This window comes from Lissotriton vulgaris, chromosome 1_1 (assembly GCF_964263255.1).
Source record: "Lissotriton vulgaris chromosome 1_1, aLisVul1.2, whole genome shotgun sequence".
NCBI classification, from domain to species: domain Eukaryota; kingdom Metazoa; phylum Chordata; class Amphibia; order Caudata; family Salamandridae; genus Lissotriton; species Lissotriton vulgaris.
The window spans coordinates 1307233105-1307259461 of NC_141685.1; the positions used below are offsets into that span (position 1 = coordinate 1307233105).

General features: G+C 45.4%; 1 protein-coding gene across 1 annotated transcript in view; it reads right to left on the reverse strand.

The window, feature by feature from the left end:
* Nucleotides 1-26357, reverse strand: part of SOAT2 (sterol O-acyltransferase 2) — a 461869-nt gene that overhangs the window by 263593 nt on the left and 171919 nt on the right. Inside the window, exons 5-6 of the mRNA XM_086965618.1 lie at nucleotides 3306-3413; nucleotides 2397-2679 (exon numbers count right to left, since the gene is read on the reverse strand). Of these exons, the coding sequence (XP_086821744.1) occupies nucleotides 2397-2679; nucleotides 3306-3413 (391 nt within the window). The remainder of the gene's footprint in view (nucleotides 1-2396; nucleotides 2680-3305; nucleotides 3414-26357) is intronic.

Sequence of the window (26357 nt, forward strand, 5' to 3'; positions counted from 1 at the left end):
TTATTGCTAACCAGTGTCATGATTCCCTGCTATTTGTCTCAAGATACCAAGAAATTGGTTAATAAATGTATTAGTACTGTCTGATTGTCTGATACAGGCTTATGTCTGCTCTACATTGTCTGTACTGTCTGATTGTCTGATGGTTGCAAAGTAATTACTATGCAAACTGTAGCTATATAGTGTTTGGTGATAGCAAACTACGCTTTTGTGCAGGATGCCTTGGTTATTTTGCCTGTGTAGTTCACTTCATGCGTGAAATTTACTCTATATGATTTGAATTTCATTTGAAAGCCAGCTCAAGAGATGCTAAGAATTTACTTTTACTAAGCAAAGCATGTAGGCATTTGTTTATTTGAAAGCTATATGGGGACTGTGCTCCTTCCAAGCATAAGCAAGAGTTGTCCAAGACATTTTACCTTTGTGTTCTTTGTCTTCCTAAAAAGTACGAGCATTGGTCAATATGATTCACTAAATAGATCCCTGTCATTTGTTCTGGTGATTTCATCAAGCGCTAGGTCTTGTTTCAACTCCAAAGGTTCCAAGCTTCATTTTGACACAGGGGCAATAAGAATAAAAATGTAACTTGATTGTCATCGGTCTGTATCATGATGATGTTCTAATTCAGTATGCAGGCTCATAACAGGTCCATGCACCTGTTTGTGCTCCAATTGTACTGTCTGCAGTACATACTTGGAAACAAAGATCAATGTCTATCTCTTCATGTTACTAAGCTGTATTGTCTAAAATGTAGCATATTAATTCATAGATATTGTAAGTTCATATATATACTGTAGACAGCACAGTTTCAGCATACAATGCACATGGACCTCTTCTGAGCTTGTTCTTTGTTACTGAATATGTTCATGAAATGGTCTTTGTCCTTCTCTGTAAGGTAATGCAGCTTCTGCAGGAAGGTTTTACAGATCATTTCCATTCAAATCTCAGAAGAGGAATGTTAGATACAGCACCTTATGCGAAAACATTAATTCTGTGGGAGTCTTGTGCACAGTGATCTTAGTTTCCACAGTCTTGACACCTGAGCTTCCAGAAAGCAAAACTCCATTCTACTGCTCAGTAAAGAAGGGTGTCATAACGGTGGTGCCTTTCCCCCTGCATTGAGACCCTGCTCATAGTTCAGCTGCCATCTGCTGGCCACTATACTGCAATGTGAACAGTGAGCTGAATCCATATGAGGTGAACTATACTCCCAAGGTCGGAGTGGAAGTAGGTCCTGGAAGTCCTGGAACTTTGTACATGGTCAAAAGGGCATTTTGATTGGCTTGCCTTGGCACCAAAGGGTCAGAACGAGGGCATTCATCACAGAAAAGTGCTTGGAGTCAGAGCCTGCACTTCTACTGCTTTGATACCTGAAGATACTAAAGCAGTAAACATGCAGCAAAATCCAGTGTTTTCCGGTTTCTCCTAAAAAACAAATATTCCCTTCTGGGTTTTAACTGGAAACTGAAAACCCTAACAATGTTTTATGTCTAATTAAGTGAAAACAAGCTTGCTTAAAGTTGAAGAAGATACTTTTTTCCTACATACAGTTTTGCAAAAAGTCAACTACTAAACTATCTACCAGATCTCCAGTTCTTGAGACATATAAACAACATGGCACCGTACCCACTATTCTCCTTTTTACCTTTGCATTGTAAAGCATATCATTTATAGTTTGAAACACTTTCAATCCATTTCTTAGAGCTGGTCAGCTAGGTATTCGTGAAACGTCTTGCAAGGGCTGGTAAATTCACTTTCATTTAGATTTGGATATGTTATGTTATGTTATGTTATTTATGGGTCTTATATAGCGCAACGGCTACTCCAAAGGACATTGCATGATTGACAATTCTGGTAAAGTTGTGCACTACAGGCAATCAGAAGACCGTGGTGTGCCTGTTCAGCTCTGCACAACTTTAGGAATTCTTTTGAAGTACGAGGAGCACTACCATCATCATCAACAACTTTATGGTTAAAATCCCTACGAACTTTACAGCAATCAAAGCTACACAATTATCAACAACTGGGCGTGCCATAAAGAGGCAAATAAGTGGTCTTAGGAAAAGTTTTTGATTTCTCCAGCCTTGATATATGTGAAGATGGGCATCAGAATATAGTGTTCTGAAGCCAGCTCTCATTAGATTTTGTTGATTTTACTTTGCTGTAAAAATATATTAATTGATTTGCGCACGGATGGTTTACGAATTGTGATTTTAAGGATGAAAAGGCGCTTTAGCCAAAACCCAACATTAAATTCCATAGCTCCCTACATGGGCGACTAAGATTGGAGCCTGAAGTTTCTTTCTGATTAGTGAAAGGGAAGGAAATACCCGCCCTCTAATACCAGGCAATACCTCACTTCTCAGACCCCACTTTCTTGCGTCCTACCCGCACTGTACCTGTTCCAGGACAATGATGAAACTGGATGCCGGGGGCAGTTTGTGGTGGATTACCACGTAGATGGGGTAGATGCCAAGAACGCAGGTCTGGCAGGCGGTCAGCAGGAGTCCTGTGATGGTGCTGAGAAGCCAGGGAAAACGGGCAGTGTGGAAAGAGACTCCCCACAACTGGAGTGCCTTATACGGCACTAGCAGTGTATACAGGAACATGCAGAGCCACGAGACAACCACTGTCGGAAACTTCCCAAAAGTGTAGAATAAGATGTCGAAATCCATGATTAGCCTGCGGGCAAGGGAATAGGTAATTAAGGATGGCAGTGGAATTTAATAAATGTTACTCACTTCCTCCACCCATAATCTGCTGCGTTAGCTTTTCTGAAAAAAGTCACTTACTTGAGCCTCGTCCAAAGAAAGTCAGTACTGGTTGGTGTATTTAGCTATTGTTCCTTTGCCTCTGAAAGCTATACAGAAAGCCCTACCTAAATCACTTTAGCTATTATCACAACTCCTTGTTATATTGAAACTCATAGTCACACCACTGGTGTTGTGTCAAGTATCCCTAGAATTTCACAACTACATTCTTGCACAATGCTTCTCAAGACTGTCCCAAATACATCAAATTAAACAACCCTCTAATGACCCTCAGATCCAAACTAACCCTCTGCCCATCACTGTCCCACTAGCACAGCAAGACAGATGTCTTGTTTATTATCCAGAAAACATCAAGACGATATTCCCACAAATCTGAACCACTTTCATTCTCAGCGATCCTAGTAGTGATTCTTTGAACCCTCCCAAAACCATTCATTCTCTGCGCTCTACTGTGTTTCCCACAATACCTCTTGAACTGCATTCCTGCTTCCCCCCCTCTTTGCTTCACTGTTGCCTACAAGTTGGAATTTATCTCACCTGCCTTCGTCGATAAAGTCCACAGCCATAGTGCTGAGGATAAAGACACAGAGTGTAGCGACAAACATGTGGTAGATGGTCCGGAAATGCTCCACCTCCATCAGCTCGCTAAAAGAAAGCAGAGACTTTGTATTAATCGAGGTGGGAGGTTCAGAAAGTAATAGAGCAATCAGAGGGATTGAAAGGCCAATAATGACAGGTGGAGAATCAACTGTAAAAATAGAGGCAGAAACTAAAGCTATAGCGTGGACCACGCAGGGTGTGGATAGACATCGAAGTGGTGGGCATGAGCTGAAGAAAGTAAGATATTATATAAAAGATCAAATTAACAGAGGCAGTGGAAGCAAGAGGCAAAGTTAAAGTGTCAGGAAAAGAAGGTGAATGAGCAGAAGTGAGAGGAAGAAGGAGGTTGGGAGTGAAAATATAGGATGCTTGTAAGCAAGATGTTAACACGAGTGATAAACAGGGAGAGAACGTGAAGGAAACAACAGGACTGAAGAGTGGATTGCAGAAAAGAGCCTGTGTGGAGAAGGATGGAAAGTGAAAGTTTTGTGAGAAAAGAGATAAAAGAGGGAAACCCGGTGGCAGTGATATGGGGTGTGGCATGTCATAAAATATCTACTCCTATTGGGGACAAGATGGTTCAGAAATAATACTTGTCATGTAAATACTTCCACCTATCTCATTTTAAAAATGTTAATTTTAGGTTATTTTTAGTTTATGAAAAGGGAACATAAAGTAATTATGCGACAAAAGAATACCAAATCTATAAAGTGCGAAAAGTAAAGAAAAAGAATACGTTCAATGGGCTATACATTCAGAGGATCCACGAAGCCACGCGTTATGAACAGCAATGAATTGGTACAATCTATAGGGTTGAGTGGAGGAACCATCGGTGTGGTCTTACAGTTTGTGCATCTCGGTTAATAAAAAAATAATGGTGGTTGCCAAATAGAATTCATTGCCCAGGAACAGTGACAAGATGGACGGATCAGAGTTTAAAAACAACTGCTGGGCGATATTTTATATACCTATATGATGGTTTGCACTGCATGCAACAGTCTGCTAGTTAAAGATAGAGGAAAGGAAGAAAAGGAAGGCAGGTGAGAGTAAGAAATGGAAAGAAAGGCAGACGTATAGTGGCTCTTCTGGGCAACACCGCCAAAACCAATCTTCACGAAGGCATGAAAGAAGTAGCCGAATGGATGAAACATAGCCGCCTAAAACTCAACTCAGACAAATCGGAGGTGCTCATCCTAGGAACCTCCCCCTCAGCCTGGGACGACTCTTGGTGGCCTTCTGCTCTGGGCACCGCTCCCACACCCACAGACCACGCACGCAACCTGGGAGTCATCCTAGACTCCTCTCTCTCGATGTCCAGACAAGTCAACGCAGTCTCATCCTCCTGCTTCAACGTACTTCGTACTCTCAAAAAGATCTTCCGCTGGATCCCCATCGAAACAAGAAAGACTGTAACCCACGCAATGGTCACGAGCCGACTGGATTATGGTAACACACTATACGCCGGAATCACAGCAAAATTACAGAAAAAACTCCAATGCATCCAAAACGCATCAGCGAGACTCATATTGGACATCCCTCGCCAAGATCACATCACCGGACACCTTAAAGACCTCCACTGGCTTCCCGTCAACAAGAGAATTACATTCCGCCTTCTCACCCACGCACACAAGGCCCTCTAACAACTAGGACCCGAATGCCTCAACACTCGACTGTCCTTCTACACACCCACCCGCCAACTTAGATCGGCCAATCAAGCCCTCGCCACAGTCCCGCGCATCCGAAAATCCACCATGGGTGGCAGGTCCTTCTCCTTCCTGGCTGCTAAGACCTGGAACTCACTCCCCACTCACCTCCGCCTCACTCAAAACCACATCTCCTTCAGAAAAGAACTCAAAACCTGGCTTTTTGACAAAAATTGATCCCCCCATCCCCAAGCGCCTTGAGACCCTCTGGGTGAGTAGTGCGCTATATAAATCCCTGAACTTGAACTTGAACTTGAACTATATGGCACAAAGGTTCATAAGCGGGGGAGTGACGGTGAAAGGGGCCTATGATGGTTTGTTTTCCTGTAGAAATCTGTCGAGTGTAACCCCGAATCGTCTTGTACTTGAGGAGCCATGTGTTTTGTAGTACAGTGTGTTATCTTCACTCCTAACCTAACGAAGTAAGTTCCACCCCTTGTCATAAGTACTAACGGAAGTTGATTTCCATTCTAAAAGTATTGTTTTTGTGCCTAGGGACAAGAGGAGATCAACTAACGAAGCTGTGTGTGGGTCTAAGTGCAGTGCTTCCTGGTTAGCACAAAGTCCTAGCGTGGTTGTAAGGGAATCAATAACTAATGGACTTTATTTGAGTTGGTCTACTAGATCTTGTATTTTTGTCCAGACTGCACATGCTAATTTGCAAGTGAATAACTTATGAGAAAGATCTCCTGTCTCCTCAGCGCAACACCAGCATAGGGGGGGAATCCCTCAGTCCAATTTGTGTAATCTACCTGGGTTCCAGTAGGTTTTATGGACAGACCAGAATCTGGCTTGAGCTATGGCAGGATAAATTTTAGAGTCAAAGGGATACTGCCATTTTTTTGCTAGCATGTTTCATTAGAATGTAGATTGCTGGCCGGCGAAGTGTGTGATTCCCATTTTCTTATAAGCTGTTTCAACGGTTGCCATTGTAAGTGTCAAGAAGTTTGTATAAGTGGGAGGCTGTGCGGCCTCTTTGTTTAAAGGTGAATAGTAAGTTTGGGAGGTCTAGTTCATGTTGGAGCTTCAGCTTGCCCAAAGACCTGTGAAGCGTAGGAAATTGCAGAAGTCACTTTTGGGTAGGTCAAAGCATGACTGTAAGTTAGAGAAGGGCAGGAGTGTCAACCCACTGCTTTTCAGCACTGCAAAAAAGTAAAAATAAAATGATAGTAACACGATGTCATTATCATTTTATTTTTCCATGTTGAGGCAGTTTGCTTGGTGGGGCTGCTCACAGAGCAGGGGGAGGAGTGGTTGGGGCACTTTCTAAGTGTGCATGACAGTTTGCTCTGCCGTCTTGGGCCAGCCAAACTGTTATCTACACTTATCATATTCTCCACCGGGCTGTAATGCACAGCCTGGGTGGAGAACATGCCCAAGCTCCCAGTCCCTGTCTGAGCACCGAACCACGGCGCTCAGGCCAATCAAAATGCTGCTGTTATGGTGGCAGCAGCGTTGTAATTTGCTTTGGGGGCCTGGGTGCTTCCTGCTCCCAGTTCACGCAGAGGCAGAGGAAAGAGAGGATAGGGGAGAAGTGGCGACCGGCCACCCAGCCCGCCAGCCGGTAAGCGATCTTATCTTTTTCCTTTTTTCTTTAAAACCCCTCCCCTCTCCCTGCCTCGCTACTTCTGCCCGGGAACAGCCGCCATTGGAGAAGGGATACAGTTGTCATGGGAGCCAAGACTTTTTATGTTGTTTAATCCTTTGTGGGCCCAGCTGGGGCAGAGTACTGTGTTCCCATCGATTTCAATCTGGTGGTTAAACCAAAGGGAGGCGAGTCGAGCCATGTAGTTTGTGTGAAAGGCATTTTTGGGTTGGAGGAGTGAGGATGCTGTGTCCAACAAAATTGGTCTAGAGAGATCTAATGGGAGTTTCACTAGGTTATAGATAGTGAGAATGAAGCTAAGAGGTAAGGGGGCTGCAAGACCTTTGTCTATGGAGGATCAAGGGGGGGTGGGGGTTGGGATAATGGTGGTTCAACCACCAAGAACGCTATTTGATATTGGGCGTAGTCTGGAATATTTATGCCACCAGCACCTTTGTTCCTCTTCAAGATTTTCATGGAACACTTTTTCTTTTTCTAGACAAATTCGTATATGGCAATATCTATGGATTTATAGAAGGTGGCAGATAGAGAAACCGGGAGCATGCTGGTTATAAAGTTGATCAATGGGGCTGTCATCATTTATTTTGTACTCACCCCTCCCCACCATGTGATTTCTTTGGAGTCCATGTGGATGTGGACGTTGTTCATTAAGTGAAGCAGATTGTTTGAAGTCCAAAGAGAACCGTATGCCAAGGTATTTAATAGCACAGGGTTGCCATTTTAGTCCCAGGTCTCCAGTGACTGCAGCTGTGCAGAGTACATTTAGCTGGAAAACCTCTGTCTTATCTTTATTAAGGTAGTATCCCACCACCTGTTAGTATCTATCTATTTCTGACATCCTGATTGGAATGGCGTGGGAAGCATCTTCATGGAACACCAGAACATCGTCGGTGTATAAGGCCACTACATGTCTGTCCAAGTTCATACGAATACCTGTGATCCCAAGATTGTTTCTGAAAGCTGATAATAAAGTTTCAATTGCTCAGAGAAAGAGCAAGGGAGATAATGGGCACCCTTGTTGAGTTCCTTGCGACTGAGTGAAAGGGTGGGATAGGTGGCCATTTACCCTTACTCTTACGGACGGTCCTGTGTAGACAGCCACAACGATACGTATGACGTTCTTGCTAAGCTGATATTTATGTAGAGTGCCAATAAGAAATGGCCATGAGACCTTGCCGAAGGCCTTCTCTGCGTCCAAAGCTAGGGCCGCAGAGGGCGAGTGAATTTGTTTGGCTTTTTCAAGTACATGGCAGAAGGTTCTAATGTTATCTGTCGCTAATCTGCCTTTAAGGAAGCACGTTTGTGAGTTTGGGATTAGTTGTTGCATGACCATTTCAAGTCTACAGGTGGCAATTTCCGCATAGATTTTACAGTCAATAATATTGAGGGATATTGGTTTGCAATTTTTAACATTTAGGTGGTCTTTCCCTTCTTTAGGTATTACTACGATGGTGGCTTCTGTTGCTGAACCAGATATTTGACCTGTGTGTGAAAATTGACGGAAGACGCCTAACAAGGGGTCCGACACCATGTTGGCAAAAGGTTTATAAAATTTGGCTGCATAGCCATCGGGCCAGGGACTTTCCCTGTTTTAATAGAGCATATAGCTTCACTGATCTCTTCCTCTAAGATGGCTTTGCTGACTAAAGAGAGTCTTGTGGAGTTACTGATGGGAGCTAACAAAAATTAAGGTATTCTTTCATTTTGGAGGGGAGGACAAGAGCGTTTGAGTTGTAAAGGTCCTCATAAAAGTGTTAAAATGATTCTATGATGTCAGAGGTGCATGTAGTGATATCATCATTTAGTGTTCTTATGGCTGCTATAATTGATTTGTTCTTCGTATATTTCAGATAGCGAGCTAAAGCTTTACCACGTTTTTTGTTGTTAGAAAGCCAGCTTGCTTTGATGACGTGAATCCACTTTTGGGCTCTTTGACTATATTCAAATTGTGCAGAACGGAGTTTGGGGAGGAGCGCTGAGTCTTTGGAGTGTCTGAGTTCGCTATTTAGACTCTGAATAGAACATTCAATTTTTTTAGTCAGTAGACAATATCTGTTTTTCAAAGAGTGCATACAAATCAGAGTCCCTCTTAGGGTTGTTTAAGAGCATCCTAGTGGGTCATGGCAGAGGTGTCTCATTTGGTGCCATGCAGTGATTTGCTAGAAGGCAGAGCTGTCAGGACCCATGGACTCAGAGATGAAATAGTTGCCATCCCAGCTCTACCCTACCGCTCTCTAAGACAGAGAATCTGGAATTAATTCTCAACTAAAGATAACAGCAGGATAGGATGAGAAAAAGGAGAATCGAGGATCCTGAAGGAACCACTCATCCCAAGGAGAATACTACATTTCATCAAGTCATGCATATAGTTATATTCACTTCTGTGCCTAGTATATCTTGTAGAGGTAGTCTTTACTACTGCTAAGCAATATATTGCACTTCAAAGGGCTATGCCTGCAGCACATACCAAGGGCCCTGACACCGGGCATGCCCCTGTCTTTGACACCTTCGACAGTTTGGAGCCAGGACATGGGGAAGGGGAAGAACTTACCAGAATGGGTTTTGGGGGAAGGTCAGGGAATTCCCCCAGCCAAAGGCAGGCACCACATTTAAATGTGGACCTTCAGAACTTCTCATCAGAGCACTTGTGGACCTCTGAAAGTCTCAGAACAAGAACCGAAGTGCTAACTGAAGAAAGATTGGACCTGCTTGCCTGGAACCCAGGCTACCCAGTGTGACTCCAAGGGTCTGTTGGCTAACCTGTGTGAACAACAGGGAAACAACTTACTTTCATAGGCCTCCCTATAACTACCCAGCTGACCAGCACCAACTGAATCTGCCTGAGCCCTACTGCTGGTCTCTGTTGGAGTGACTCCTGATGCCTAATAGGTGCCTCCAGGTCCTGGACCCTTGGCTGTCATCCTTGAGAACCCCTCCTGAAAAAAAGTTGAAGTTACAGACATTTTGGGCACTTCGTGATTGTGAAGTGACTTCTTCATGTCAAGAATTGACCACTCATGTCGACTGCCAACGGGAAGCTCCATTGGGACCAGCTCTTCGCACCAACTATTACTGTCTGCAACAAGTGGCAATAAGATACATGCACTTCATGCTGACTTCGACCCTCCACTCTGATCAACGAACAATAAGCTCTAGTGATGACCATCTTTTTGTGCTACAGCAATACCCATCTGCAACGCTCCATCTACTGCTCCCCAATGGCCTTCTCCTCATCCCCCACCCCCACACAAACAGACGTGAGACAGCAACTCTTCAGTGGGACTAACCTGAACCCTATATCTGACCCATGCTCCACCTCGGACAGCCTAAACTTGCAACTTTAGGTCGGTTTACGAGACCAGATAACCACAAAATGCTTTGTGCTTCTTGGAGCTAATTTTATCTAAAACTTTGAAGACTATCTCTGATTATACTGATTGGATTGTGATCGTTTTAGTGTCATTTTACTTATTACAATTGACTCTATTGTGCTACATTGGTTTGGGATTTTTATTGTGTAGAGTTTTTACTTTATTACTATTTGTGTGTTGCATAAAAACTTTAGTACAGAGGAAGGGCAACCCAATAAACCCTTGCGAGCATGGGTAAGCACTATCAGCCTAATTCATGAAGCAGTAATCGGCTCGCAAAGGGCCAGATTCTGAGAATCTGGCCCTTTGCGAGTGCGATTTTTGCATTTGGGATTCATCATCCCAAATGCAAAAACCGCTATTTGCTACATCGCATATTTGCGAGGAATTACATTTAAGGAATCTCTATTTGAGATTCCTTAAATGTAATTCATCATCCATTTTTCAATTGCGAAATCGCAATTTCGGGCCGCAATTTACCGCGAGGTCAAACCTCGTGGTAAATTGCGAAAACTCAGAAATATGCTTTTAAATGCATTTTTCTGAGTTGCATGTTACACACACACATGTCCTTTGGACATGTGTGTGTGCAACACCTGTGTAAATTTTCATTGCAGGGGTGCTACAGGGTGTCCTTTGGACACCCCTGGCACCCTTTAAATCGCAATCTTATTTGCGATTAGCAAATTGCTAATCGTAAATAAGGAATACTCCCCATTCATTCCTATGGGCCTTTTGGCCCATAGGAATGAATGGGGAGTTATTCCTTATTTGCGATTAGCAATTTGCTAATCGCAAATAAGGAATGTGTAGGAATCGCTTTTGTTTTTGCGATTCCTACATGAATGCCGTTTTGCGAGTCTGAAATAGCGATTCCTTATGATTCGCTATTTCAAACTCGCAAAACGGCACTATGATGAATCAGGCTGTATGAGTATAGGTCAGGGATTAGCAAGGGAATAATTTACTAGACAATTTTCAACAAAGTGATTTAGAACAACTAGCTGTACAAGCAGTGACAGCAAGAAAGAAATCAGAGCAAGCATTTAACAAATATTATGTTGTACTTAATCCAAAAGAAGAGGCGCACACAGAAAAATGTAGTTAATCATTATAATTATGTGTATGCGATTAAGGGTTAACAATCTGTCCAAAAAGACACCAAAAACATTAAGGAGGCAGGTCCGAAACACAGTCCAGCCCCAGTTCTTCATGAATGAAAAATAGGTGTAGAGGGAGGGAGGCCAAGCAAACGTTGGCAGAATCTATTCTACTTCACTAGGACTTTAGTATTGTCTCAATATGCACACATTCCCAAACAGTATGTCAAAACTTGTAGGCATTTCCACTTACATACCTCAAGAAGCGGCTTCGTCTACTGCCTACACATTGGGCAAGATCAAACAGGACCCCTCACAGAGTTATTGATATACGCACAGCATAGACATTGATTCACCAAAATGACAGGGGTAGCAGAAGTGACACCACATGCTCTATGTCTGCAATGACATCACAGTAAGTGACCTCATATTACCTTTCTTGACTGCCTCTTTATAGCCTCTATCACCTGCTTCCCACTTCTGTCCCACACTCTCATCCGTCTCTTTCTCCCATGCCCCACGGCAGTTGCTGTTTCTTTCTCACCTGTCTATTTCTCATCTATCTCACCTTTTTTCTTATTTGTCTCATTAGAACCCCTCGTTCACTCTCTCTCCCTCTTTTTCCATGCTATCTCTCACACCAGTCTGCCTCTTTATCACCTCTCATGTCCATCTTCTGTAGCTCTTCGAATTGCCACTTTATGATCCGTCAGCCATCTTTTTCTTTGCTCTCTCTCATTCATTCGTCTCCATCACTTATTTCTCGCACCTGTCTCACCCGCTCTTTCTGTCACGTCTACTGTCTCTTAATCGTCTGTGGTTATAGTCCGTATCTTGCCCTCGCCTTTCTCAATCTCCCTTTCAAGTGTTGATGTCTATTGCTATCACATTTGGTCTTTGCCTGTCAGCTAGCTCTTTACTGTCTCTCTTGCACATACAGACACACCCAGATACCTGTGTTTGTCTTTTTGTTAATGTTCTGCCACTCTGCCGTGTCCACCTCCTCTCTTCTTTCTGCTTCCCCTGGTCATCTTCCCCTATTTTACTCTCTCTCATTCTGTTTCTCTCTTCCTTCTTTCTATCACCCGTGCTCCAAACAGCCAAAGACAAGGAGACTCCTTTTACTTCGGCCCTCTCCACTAAGAATATACATTAACTGAGTTACAAAATTGTTGCTTTCTGCCAGGAGATTGTTCTTCATGCCTTCCAGAACTGCAAAGTTAGCTAAGGTGCACCTCAGAGTAGAATACGCAGCACACGAATGATGGTGCCATTGTCAAGTTTCACATGGAAACATTGTGTTTCACAGTAGCCGAGTGTTCCACTCCTGGACGCATTTATTTTCATAAACAGTCTGCTTAAATAACTGCTGGCTTCACAAAGTATACGATCACAAGAGCCCCCTGTTTACTTTGTGTTGCTGTCACTGCCGTTAGGACATCTGATGCCAGGGTCCGCAAAAGCAGTGCCATGGGTAGCAGGGGCAAGTCAGGTGTCACAGATGTGCCCCCTCAATGACATCCATGGTGCACAGCGGTTTGCTATGCAGGGATGCCAGGAAGTTTTACAATCAAACTGGATTGCGAGATAATGAAAGCTAGTGACCTCCTCTATATGCCTGACCTTTATCTGAAATGGGCCAGCCTTAACTGGTTTCATGCTGCACACCATGGGGCTTATTTACAAGGCCCTTGCGCCACTTTTGGTCACATTTCCCATGTTAAAAATGACGCAAAAGTGGCGCAAGGAGCTTGAAATTTGCCCCCATGTATTTAGTTTTGGCGATGTTTACGTCCTGATCCAGGTTATCCACGTAGTCAACACAACTATTAATTAGTGCCCGTCACACATTTAAAGTACGAGAGTTCAGGACGGCATCGTCCGCATAAAGCAGTGCCCATACTGGAGTCTTACTGATCATAGGAAGATCCTTCCCGGAAATCTGCAGGTCACCAGTTGTAAGTCAAATATATCAGTACATTTGCCACCCTGGCCATATCTCACAGAAGCGTTAATCCCGGAGTGCAGGGCCTGCAAGAAGATAACAATATAATCATCCAGCCCTAAGTCATAAAGGATCAACAACAGTTAGAGTGGTTGACTCTATCAAAGGCACTGCTTCCGTTCATGAAGTATAAAAGCAGTATCCCCTGCTTAGCAATGTTGTATTTACTAACAATTAGATTAAGATTATGGCGTTGGTCTTCTGTGCCGAGGCCTTCTCGGAACCCATCCTAAACAGGGGAGAGCACATGATTGCTCACAATCCAGTCTTCAGTTCTCCTTAGGACAATACGGCCATTGATTTTAACAGTTGGCAGTTGGTCAGTAACAGCGAGCATCTGATCTGCAGTCCTTTTTAAAGATAGGAACTATTACTACTGAGTGTCATAAAGTTGGAAGACCACTTAGTACTGGAGAATTTATTCCATTAGTTATAACGGGAGTCCAAACATCCAAGTTGTTCTTAAAAAGGTCCATCGGGTCCCCATCAGGCCTCAATGCTTTCTCTGGGAGGGTTAGAATTAATTGCCTTGCTTACTTTAGCAAGGTCAAATCTGATGTTTAGGAGGTAGGCTTCAGATGACACCACAAGAACAATGACTTGATTATTTGGATAGGAATACATTTATTTAAAGTATCCGATCCACTGATTGACGCTAATATTAGTCCCTGTGCCGTTAGTCTCTGCCTCAACTTCCAAACATGCGTCTCCGCCTTGAGGGCCCTTTCCCTTGCAGCAATGGCTTTTCTATAGTCAAACAGCCCTGGAGCATAGTGACATTTTAGGGTATCAGGGCATGGGTTTCTTGTAGGGCCAACAGCAGGGCAAACAGCAACTTTTTCCTAATTCTGGGATGTCTGTCTGCCCAATTAAAGTTAAAGGCCAGGCTTTGCTGCACTGTCTTTCCCGGCCGCCATCGAGGTAAGTCCAGCTGCCCTGGCTGTGGCTGGCGCCCCAACCGCGCTCTGTCATCGTCTCCCAACAATAACATCGCCAGTGTAGGATATCTCTGCATGCTATTAAACACTAGATCGGCGTGTAGAAATGCACAAGACATTTTGAGCTCCTTGATACGGTAAAGCCACTTTGTCTTATGCTTACTGAGACGTGGTGGAGAGAACTCTCTAATCCTGATGTCGCCATGGCAATCCCGCCTGATTATAACATCTTCAGTAAGGATAGAGCTAAGGGAAGGGGTGTTGGAGTGGCACTGGTGGTGAAGAAAGGCACGTCTTGTGCTATCTTGTCAGTGGATGACATCCACGGCTCTGAGACCCTTGCTTTTTCTATCACTCTGGCTCCGCACCAATCAGTTAAGGGATTACTGGTATACAGACCGCCTAGTCCACCTGGAATGTTTTTTGAAGACCTCGACTCCGTTTTGCTGGGACTGGCCCTGAAAGCGGAACATTGCATCGTGGCCAGGGATTTCAACTTCCGGATGGATGATCCGTCGGACCCAGCCGCTATCAAACTTTCAGAGGCTATGACCCCGCTGGGGCTGATCCCTTATCTTCAGGGGCCTACGCATGACAAGGGGCATACTCTTGACCAGGTTTTCTCGTCATCCCCCCTTGAGGTGATAGAGATTATCCCGGTACTATGGTCAGACCATCTGCTTGCTAAATTTTCGATCAAAGGCACAGTTAAATCGGCTGTTGCTCTGCCACAGCAGCAGGGTCGAGTCCATAGGGCTTACCATCGAGTGACCCCTGCGATGCTGGCCCAGGCCGCCCTGGATCACCCCTGCCCCCTCTCAGGTGACCTGGAGAAGGATCTGGAGTCCTTGCAAGCATGGCTTATAGACAGGCTAAACAATCTTGCCCCGGAATTGGCCCCCCGCCTGACTCCGAAACGGGTCTCCGCTCCTTGGTTCACCGCAGCACTGTCGGCTACGCGGCAGCAGTGTAAGGTGGCCGAAAGAGCCTGGCGGGCACAATACGATACTGTGGCCAAGCTGACCTATAAGACGGCGGTTAAGGCCTATCACCGGGACATCCGCCTGGGTAAAAAAGCCTACCTGGCAGGGAGGATAGAAGCCGCCTCCAACTCCTGTAAGGAGATTTTCTCCATAGTGAGAGAATTTATATCTCCACGGTCCAATACCTCGGATGAGAGGCTATCTGATTCCTGGGCTTCGGACCTTGCTAACTTTTTCACTAGCAAGATCAAACTTATACAGGACTCTTTTCCAGCGGTTGCACCTGCGGGGCCGATTAACCCTGAGGCTAATTTGTCCCCTCTGGCCTCGCCAGGTTTGACGTTGGGCGTGTTTCCACCTATCTCTGCCCCTGCCTCTTTAGCACTCATGGGCAATCTCAAATCGGGCTCGCCTCTGGACCCGTGCCCGGCTAAATTTCTGGCGAAAATTGCGGAGGTGATTAATCCGCTGGCGAACCCGCTACTAAATCTCTCGTTGAGCCAGGGAGTGGTTCCGCAGGCCTGGAAGCAGGCAATGGTCATTCCTCTGCTTAAGAAGCCTGGTCTGGACCCGAAGGCCCCAGTCAACTACAGGCCTATCTCTCTGCTGCCGGCTCTCACGAAAATTGTGGAAAAGCATGTTCAGACGGTGCTCTCCAATTTTCTAGAGACAAATGAGATTCTGCACGCCACCCAGTCGGGCTTTCGTCCAAATCTCAGCACAGAGACCGCGCTCCTTGAGGTTTCAGAATCCATTAAAGGGGTTCTGGACACTGGGGGCAAAGCCATGCTGGTGATGCTGGATTTGTCGGCGGCTTTCGACACCGTCCCCCATGATGGCCTTCTCGCAAGACTCTATGAGATAGGTCTGCGGGGGACGGTGCTAAGCTGGTTTTCCTCCTTTCTAGCTGGCCGCCGGCAAACGGTCTGGGCCTCGCCAGATTCCGCCATGATGCCGCCTCTGGGAGTCGGGGTCCCACAGGGCTCTATTTTGAGCCCGACCCTTTTTAACATCTTCATGACCCCTTTGGCGGCGCTGGCGGAGTCGTTTGGGGCCCAGATCGTATCCTACGCAGACGACACCCAGCTCCTCTTCTCGTGTAAGAGAGGAGGAGACTTTGATGGGGAGAGTATCCGGGATTGCCTTGGGGCTGTTTTTCAATGGTTCCAACTGAACAGCCTCAAGTGCAATTCCGATAAGTCCGAGGTACTCTTCTTTGGGTGCGATACGGAGCCAGACTGGCAGGCTTGGTGGCCCATCAATATGTTCCCTACGTCTTGTTCATCCCAAACTGCTAAGAACTTGGGGGTCAAGATGGACAAGGGGCTAACGTTGAAATCCCAGATCCTTGGTGTGTCGGGCACCTGCTTCGGCCTCCTTAGGATGCTGCGGAGGTTTCTTCCCCTTTTGTCTGAGGAGCACAGGAAGCTGACTGTGCAGGCCCTGATCGGCTCTAGGTTAGATTATTCGAACGTTCTTTACCTGGGCCTGCCAGAGTATCTGCTACAGCGGCTCCAAGTTGTGCAGAATGCAGCCGCGAGAGCTATTTTTGGTTTGAACAGACATGCCAGTGCAGCGGGCTTGCTGCAGACGTTGCATTGGCTTCCAATCCGCAAATGGATCGCCTTTAAGGCTTTGACTTTGGCCTATAAGGCTCTCCATGTGGTGGGAGCAAAGTACCTCCAAAAGAGACTTGCCTTTTACCATCCGGCTCGTTCTCTGAGGTCAGAATCCCTGTTTTTGGCGGTTGTCCCGCGAGTGAAGAGAGCTCGCCTGGGAGGTCGCTCCTTTGGACTACTGGCGCCACAGTTGTGGAACTCTCTGCCGCTCACACTCCGGGGAGCCACCAGCCTACTTGCTTTTAGAAAAGGTCTCAAAACCTGGTTGTTTACCCAGTAGGCCGCTTTGTTGTTTGCCCTCTCTGCCTTTTGTTTTCTTTTAACTGTGTTATGTTATTGTGCTGTAGCCCTCCTTACTCAAAGCGCCGGGACACTCTTTTTGAGTAGCTGTGCGCTATATAACATAACATAACATTGATCTTTGGCTCAAGCACATGGGTTTGGAGGGCCTAAATGGTGTACAGCAAGCAGGGCAGCACATTCATTTTAACTGCATCAATACACCTGCACCAGGAGATATACATCGGGTGCTGTTTAACCAAGACAGACACTTATTTGACTTTTAAGACTGGCCTGCTGGCATTTGCCCACCCCCCACGCAATTTTGTAATTTCAATCTCCAGGTATTTAATCAAGGTTTTGGCCAATTTCGCCTGATGAACCTTAGATTTGTTTATTGTAAAGCATGAAAGCTCCCTTTGCTTCTCCAGGCATCGCACATCACTGGATAGGAGATTTCAGGCTCAGGGATGGTAAGCAGTAGGTCATCTTTAAATAGAGGTATCCAATATTTCTTGCTTCCAGAAGGAATTCCAAATGAGCCACATTTCAGATGTTATTCAGACATGTCTGCCCTACACAAATCCATCCTGGTCAGATTCCATCAAGACCTTCTCTAGCCCATTTGTGAGCACTTTAGTAAAATAATTTGCCTCAGTATTTAATAGGACATTGGCATGTAGATTTTACAATCTTCAAGATCCTTACCTGTTTGGGTATCAATGTGACCAACATCTTACACATCACTGGTATGACCACCCCCTGTTTCCAGGGAAGGAGTTAAACAGAGTCCTTAGCGGTCCAAGTAGAAGGGATATTATTTCTTTATAGAAGCTAACTGCGAGCCCACCTAAGCCTGTGGTTCTATTTGAGCCCTGAACATTATGGTTGTTAGTATTTCCTGTGCCTTGATGGGCATAAAAATCCCTGTGAAAGTTAGTTTGAGGATTGGAACATGCTCTTTTCTCTTGGCAGGTTTAACTGTTTATTATTGTGCTCAATTTCATCGTATATTTTCAGCAACAGATCCTCTTCAAGCCCCTTCTCTCTTTTGGGTCTGGCTGTAAGATCTATGGTTGACGTGAAGTAGTGTGGCTCACTGGTTAGAGGCGGCAGACCCGAGATCAGAGGACGGCCCGGGACCAGGGTTCGATTCCCGGCGCGGCAGGTTTCTGGACCAGGGTCAGCGGACTCGATAATTCTCTCGCCTCGGTGCCCACTCTGATCAGCGATCACACTCGGCAACTCTGGGCATTAGCTTGCCTCATCTTCACTAACGGCCCCACCAGACCGCCGGGGATGCCTGGTCTCACCCTGGAGATACCCATTAAGGGACCATCTCTCAGGGAAGCCAGGAAGGGTTGTGCAGCGGTAGAAGCGCCTTGGGACCCTACGGGTAAGTAGTGGGCTATATAAATGCCTATACATTTACATTTACATTTACTCCTAATTATCACTTTAAACACACTCCAGTGGTTGTGGAGGGAATTGTCCAGAGGGGCATTATGAACTAAATAGACTTGTACCCCTGATGTAACTCAGCTCTGTGTAGCCTTCCTAAAAGCTTAGAATGGGAGAGATAGTCAATTCTAATGTATGGCCTGTGAGTCTATCAATAGAAGGAGAAGTTCCTCTCCCTGGGGCACAGGTATCCCCCTGCATCCATCATACTCTGATCAGGGAGCAGGGCTCCAATGTGTTTGTACATTGCTTGCATGTGTATGAATAGTGTGCTCATGTGTTCAAGTTCTAATTCCATTCTCAGTTAAGATCACCTCCTAATATAAGATTTTCCCCTGCTACCACCACATGTCCCTGACCACTCTCAATATGAATTCCTCCTTATGCAAGTTAACGGCACATACAATGATAAATGTAAACCGTTCTCCTTGTATGCCAAAAACTACCACTATGTACCCTACCCTATGTATTGCATGTGATCCTCAATTGTATGACTCCGTAGGTCCTGACTTCAAAGGTCGCCCAATACTAAAGGGGACATCCTCTATGCTTCGTTCAGAACTTGTGAGCTCTGAAGAGGTTGGTCTCTTGAAGCAAAATAATATCAGGGATTTGTTGTCTAAGACACATTCTTACCCTGTTCCTTTCATTGGGGAACTAAAGGCCCCTTAGGTTTTGAGTTGAACCAAGGCCCATTGTCCAACTACACAACATGATAGGAAGCCTTCAACAGTTATATCGGGGGAACAGCAATTGCTGAAAATTCTGGCATCTTAAAAAACACACACACCCAGCTTGGGCGCTTAGAAGTAGACATCCAAATGCTGAAAAGTAAAGCCACCATGAGGGTCTGGACAGCTTACTTTGTGGAAATCAATGTCTTATTGCTGCAGGAGCGGCAATTGGCTGACTTGAAGGAAGATACCTGAGGAGGTTTGCACAGGCCAGACAATATGGTAAGGAGGAAAGAACAGGTTGCTGTATGACCTGGTTTCTGAGGAGAGATGGTCACTGCAATCTCATTCTCAAGTTAGAGGATCGAGAGGGGAGAATCTATTGACTGGCGAAGACATAGTAGGGTAGTTGGCCAAATACTATAAGCAGTTTCACATCAGACATCTACCACCCATTTATATTGAGAAGTCCTTGGATTCGCTGGTCTGGTAGCAAAAACAGCCACAGACAGTTGTTGAGAAAACCAATATCAGTCGAGGAGATACAGGCAGCCTTGAGAGTTTAGTGGGGGTCAAGACTCCAGGTCTTGATAGCTTTCTGATTTCTATAAGATGCATAAAAATGTAATGGGTCTACATGTACGCAAGGTCTATATACAGAGGCTTTCAAGGTTGAAATGCTGCCATTCTCTTTATGAGAGGCCATTATCACAATGCTCCTAAAACCGAGAAGGATCCAAGTAAAAGTGCATCTTATAGCTCGTACTAGCTATGATAGTAGGTGTTAGACCTGGCACCATTGGGGTGGGTCTCCCTTCCATTTTTACTGTTGCCTCATGTGTTTTTGCTGATGTTAGATGCTTTGGGCACTGTGCCACTGCTTTCCAGTGCCACAGTGCGAGTGCTCCCTACTGTAAATTGTTGTATTGATTAGTGGTTCCATGATTGGATGTTTGGTTTACTTGTCAGTCCCTAGTACAGTGCACTGAGTGTGCCCAGGGCGTGTAAATCCAAATGCTGCTAGTGGGCTTGCAGCACTGGTTCTGCCACTTGTAAAACTTGTCTAAGGCCTGCCTTTGCAGAGCCTGTGTGCAGTCTGATACTGTCATGCTGACTGGGCAAGTGCACCCACTTGCCAGTCCCTAAACCTTCCCTTGACTTCACATTAGTCACCGCTATGGTAGGCCCAAGGGCAGGGTGCATTGTAAGTACAAGGTAGAACAAGCCCTGATGTGTGTGGCATGTCCTAATAGTGAATTACAGCCATTTTCGTTTTTCACTATTGCAAGGCTACCTGTTCTCCATAGGCCAGAATGGGCTGCTGGATGATTACATGTTTATAATCCTAGCAGACTCAGAGAACATGGTAGAAATTCGAGTTTAGTATGCCTGGACTAAGAATAATAAAATACATCTGTTAGTGAAGTTTATTTTAATATTCTGTGTTTGCAAATACAACTTTTAGAAAGTAGGTATTTGCTTGCCTAACCATTTAAGCCTGCCTCTGCTAGGTTGTGTATTCCTTGTCTGGAGTTTGAGTGACAGGGCTGTGGGAATCCAGGAGACAGGCTGGGGCAGCCTGGTGGTGAATAGGGAGATCTGCATCTAGATGGGAGGGAGGAGTTGCACCTGGGACCTGAATAGGACTGTGCCCGCCCCCCACAGTGCTGGCTCCGCCCCCTGTGGTGCGTCTGATGTGTCTGCCCTGCACACTGAAAGAAGAGAAGGAAGACTGTCAACAAGGTGCTCCAGGACTGTACTTGCCTTCCACAATGCTGGCTCCGCCTCCTGTGGGGCGTCTGATGTGCCTGCCCTGCTCTGTGAAAGGACAGGAGAAGTCTGGTAAACAGAGTGCTTCAGAACTGGTTTTGACTGGGCACAGGACCCTCTCCCCTCAGAGAACAAAGGATTTTGGGGTATAAATATTGGGACTCTGATCCCAAGGTATTAGATCACTTCTGGAATAACAAGACTAAACCTCTGCTGAGGAGAAGGAACCTGAAGAAACTGAGGAGAGACTATTCCCAAGCTGAAGTGCTGCTTAGGGGATTGGCCTGCAGTGGTTGCCTGACTGCCAAGGAGAGGAGAAAGAACTTTGTGGACTTTTCTTTCAACTTGTGCAAATATCTCCTAGGGCTTGGAAGAGAGCTTGCCCCCTGACCGAAGTCCCAGGACCAGTGGACTTCAACAGCCTTTGTGAATTGCTGCCTGGAACAGTGGCTACAGAGGCAGGGAGCTGTGACCGACTCTCACGACCAGCCCGGTGTCCTGTAGGCACCGCATCAAGCAATGTCCGCCTCGAACAATGCAAGCTCTGTGCTCACCGACTTCGTCCTGATGCCGTCACCGAGCCTTAGCCTGCACCGCGACTGGTGGACACCGTGACTTGCAATGCCTCGCTACACCGACTCGTACTGATCTGACCGAAGAGGTCCCTGCTGCTGACTCTGAGTCTTGTGACCGCACCGGAGTTGGGCACCACCTCGCACACTTTGCAACGCACAGCCCGACTCGCACCGATGTCCGGACTGATCAACACCAGCTCACGAACTCCGGCTCTGTCGCTGCACCACAAGCTGCAAGCACCGCATCGAAGCACCGTCTTGCCCAGCAACGCAAGCTTTGGATCCACCGACTCTATCAACGGGCCGCTGTCTGCACCACATCGAGGGACAATGCGTCCTGCAATGCTTCCTTTCTGCACCGCGACGAAGACCGGAACCGGCTCACACATCCGTGCCGGCCGCCTCTAGTAAAAGGTACTGTGACTGAGTCTGTGAGTCTGTCCACATTTGAGTGGGCCCGTACCGACGCGGTCCGCTGGATTTGCTAGACTCTGGTATTTTCAACAATGCTGTAGCCCGTCCGGGCTACAGACTCGCAAAGAACCTTGATTTAAGCCTTTTTAACAAGAACTCTTGAAAGCTAATCGTACTGTGGATTCTTTCTGTCGTTTATTGGTCTTGTGGTAACTCTATATAAAATATACTTATTTTTTATATAAAACCTTGTGTGGTGTCCATTTTTGGTGTTGTCACTGGGTTACTGTATGTGGTCACAGATGCTTAACTTACAACGCCTCTGAAATAAAGCCTTGCTGCTTATGCCAAGCTACCAAGGGGGTGAGCAGGGGTTATTTTAGGAGTTTAATCCCCCTTACTCTGACTAGAGGAGAGGGTCCCTAGTTGTCACAAGTACCTACCTGTGCCAACTAGAGACCCCCAATTCTAACAGTAGCGAATAGTCTATCCCTGCTGATGGAGGGACGTGTGTCGCTTGGTCAGTTGGGATTTGTCACAGATACACCGTGCACTTTTTTTATGGTTCCAGAGTTGGAGACAGCAGCTATCCTTTTAGATTTTTAAAAATCTTTTGTCTCGCAGGAGTGTCTCTTCCTGATGGCCACGTTACACAGGATTGGTGTCTCAGGATATTTATTAAAGCAAATGTCTTTACTATAGTCACAACTGGTGGCTGGGGTACATGTTAATGGCTTGAAGTCACATCCTTTCCTGGTGACTTTAGGCAACAAATAGGGTTGCCCTCTCTCCCCTTTACTATTCATGTTGGCCATGGGCCCATTTGCATGACAGCTACAGTAGCGCTACATGCGTAGAGGACTTTCACTTGGGCCACCCCCTCCTCTCAATGAATACAGATGACATCTTGCTGTTTGTCCGAAGACTGATTAAGAACCTTCCTGCTTTGAATCGGGAGGTGATCATATTTGGGGAATACTTGGGTATCTCTATCAACTGGGAGATGCCTGAGCTATTCCTATTTACAAAAAAGCACGACAAAGAGATACAATTCCTGATTAGTTGGGTAGGTGTATCTGTCAAATATTTAAGAGTTTCTTCTGTATAGAGAGACCGAATCCGTGGTAAGACTTAATTACGGCCCCACAGTGGGCAGACTAACTAATCAGGCAAATTTCTGGATTAAGCTCGCCCTATCCATAAAAGGTGGGGACGCCCTTGTAAAAGTGATAGTGCTACCAATATATCTTTACCTATTCATAAATGTTGATATTCCACTAAACAAGACATTTTTTTCCAGACTGGTGTGAGCAGAAACACATCCAAGGATCAGTTGAGAACCATAACACCTTCAAGAAGAGAGGTGGGTTTGAGGTTCCGGATTTACAAGCATGGTAACTAGCGGCCCAATATCACTTTATCACACAGTGCTAACACTCCAAACATAGACTACCATACCTTAAGCCAGAGAAGGAGGAAACCAATGACACTCCTATGGGGGCTCTGTTACCATTGTTTCATGGCATGACCCAGGGTTAAAATACTTACAGTGGGGACTACAGGCTGGGCATGGAAGGCCATGGTCCAAAAACTGGTCTCCCATTTCTATACTTTCCTCACTTGCAGTTGGCCATGAACCCGTTCCTGCCACTTACTAAAGAATGTAGAGTGTTGCAGACTTTGGCCAAAGTCAGCTTGACATAATTAGGGTTGCTGTATGTGGAGGGAAGATTCCTTACATTGGAGCAGTTTGGGTTAGAGTGCCACCTCTACCCACTAGATAATTGTAACTACCGGGAGAACCACTGCAAGTCACTCCATTATCACAGTTAATTAGAACTCCAGATGCTGCGAGGTGGGTATCTAAACTATATACAATGGTCTCATTTCAGACCAGGATGCATAACACACCAAAGACAGGCCTGGGAAGCAGATATTGGAATTGAGATATTGATGCTCACAGCTAGACTGATATCCATGAATTATAGAGATAAGCATTGAGGATTTTTCACGTCGAACAAACAGCGTAGAATAGGCCAAACTAAGCCACACCCTTGCCCTCACTGTCACACAGAACATGTGGGATAATTCGACATGACTTGGTTTTGCCCCCCTTTTCCCCTCCCCAAGCAAGACTACTGGTGTGACATTTTTTGCATGATCTCAAATGTGATTGGAGAGAGATTGGAGGTCTAATCTTTACCAGCCTTACTAAACTATAGCAAACTGATCCTCTGCAGAACCAGATGATTTGCAGCAATAGTGCTGTTGCTGGCTAAGCACAGAATTGCAATGAATCGGTGTAGAACAATTGTCCCAAATAAAGAAAAATAGTTGAGGGACATGGCCTTTTGCAGTAATCAGTTGGAGGCATACACCACTCTACAACCCCTGACCACTAGACCTAGCTACATATGGGACCCACTTGGAATGTTTCTCATTGAGGTAGCCTTCACCAATTCAGTGGTAGGTTGCACATCACTCCAGCAGATGCTGCAGTAATCATACACAACACTGATACCGGGGCACATGTATAGTGATATTGTTAAATTATTCTATTTTCCCACTTTACTGATTATAAATATGGCCAAACAAACTATGTGAATAGACACCATAAGCATGCTAAAATGTCAGCAAGGTTGAACTGTTTGGTTTACCTGATGATGGTTGCTGTAGTGTTCTCCTCAGCCTGGGAGAAAGTAACAGACCAGATCACACACAGAACTCTGGATTGCACATCTTTATTCATCAATTTGCAACCGTTAACTGCACCAAGTCACACCAACCAGATTATGTAATACTTGTAAGGAGCCTGCAGAGGATAACTAGAGGTTTCATACACACAAACACAGGACACAACACCTCCCCTTTGTTAAATAAAAAGTACAAACAAATATATATATATACATATACACATTATAACTCCCTGTTGAGTTGTTGAGGTGCTCGCATCAGCCTTCCAGATCTGGTTGTATAAGATAGAGGGAGGGTGCCTTGATCTGGCATCTCTAGAGATGAGTCCAATGCTTGACTTGGGCATTGAGGTGGTCTTGCTTCACTCATGAGGTCTGGAGCTGATGAATATCGAGGCAAATGATTAAAGTGTGACGAGTCTCTAGTTATGGATTTTCCAGGTTATTGGGCAGTTACCACATGTCTTTTGCTTAACACAAGTCTTAGCAGTTGAGCATCGATTGGAGCATCAGTGTTGCATGTTCGTTTTTGCTTGACAAGAACGCACTATCCTTTCTCAACGACTGTGTCTCGAGCGCATCAACGCTTATTGGCGTAAGCCTTCATTTTGCATTTGCGAGAGGTGTTAGGGACACATATTTCATCAGGGCTATTGACCGACTAGTGGTCCATTGTGGTATCCTCGTTCCAAGAGCTGTCCCAAACAGCAAGGGGGCAGGACTTTCTCCTGCCATGGAATGGTAGGCATGAAGGGCAGGGCATAAAGCGGACTTGAGGTTGAGTCCTTCCAATGCAGCACACTGAACCACCCTTTTCAAATTACTCATAAATCGTTCAACAACACCATTTGTCTGTGGCCAGAGAGGTGTACTTTTCTGATGTTTGATGTTCAAAGGATTAGGAGAGTCTTTGAACTCTCTGCTATTCAAGGGTGTACTGTTGTCGGATTTGAGAATGGAAGGAACACCCCATGTTGCGAAACGTCATCCAGCCTCTCGATGACTTTGTCATGTGTGATTGATTATACGTATTCCACTAGAGGAAAACGTAGTACTCATCAATTACAACCATAACATGATGTCCATCATTGAGGGGTGCCGAAGAAGTCAATGGCAATCCTCTTCCATGCTTACTTAGGAAGATCAGACATGTTCATTGCATGCTGAGTGCTATGACGCTTTAGCGACACTCGAGAAAAATGGTCTGCTGGGTTTGTATCCTTCCCTGGATGTGCACAATAGTGTAATCAGAATCTTGCAGATGCAACCCCCACCTCTTGGTGCGAGGGGGCATCTTGGCTTCAGATCTCCGAAAATGGTGAGTAACGCCTGATAATCCGTGACAAGGGTAAAATTCTTTCCGTACATAAACACATGGAAGTGTTCACATGCCCATCCTACAGCTAAGCTTTCTTTCTCAGGTTAAGAGTAAGCAGGTTCGGTCTGAGATAGACTGCAACTAGCATAGGCCACGATATGTCTCCGAGCATTGGGCTGTGCATTGTGTTGAGCAAGGATCACACCGAACCCTACTGGGCTTGCATCTACCACAATCTCTGTATGCAATTTTGGATCAAAGGAACCCATTTCATTGTGTGTCTTATTTTCTGAAAACTTTAGTAACATGGTCAGATGTCTCTTTGTTAGTTCTCTTAGAAGAGCCATCAAAGTGGCGAAATCACGAAAGTACCTGGAGCAGTAGTTTGCCATGCATAAGAAGGATCACAACATGGTCACATCTTCTGGACGGCAAGGAGACAACAATGCTTGTACCTTTTCGAGGTCATGAGTCATTCTC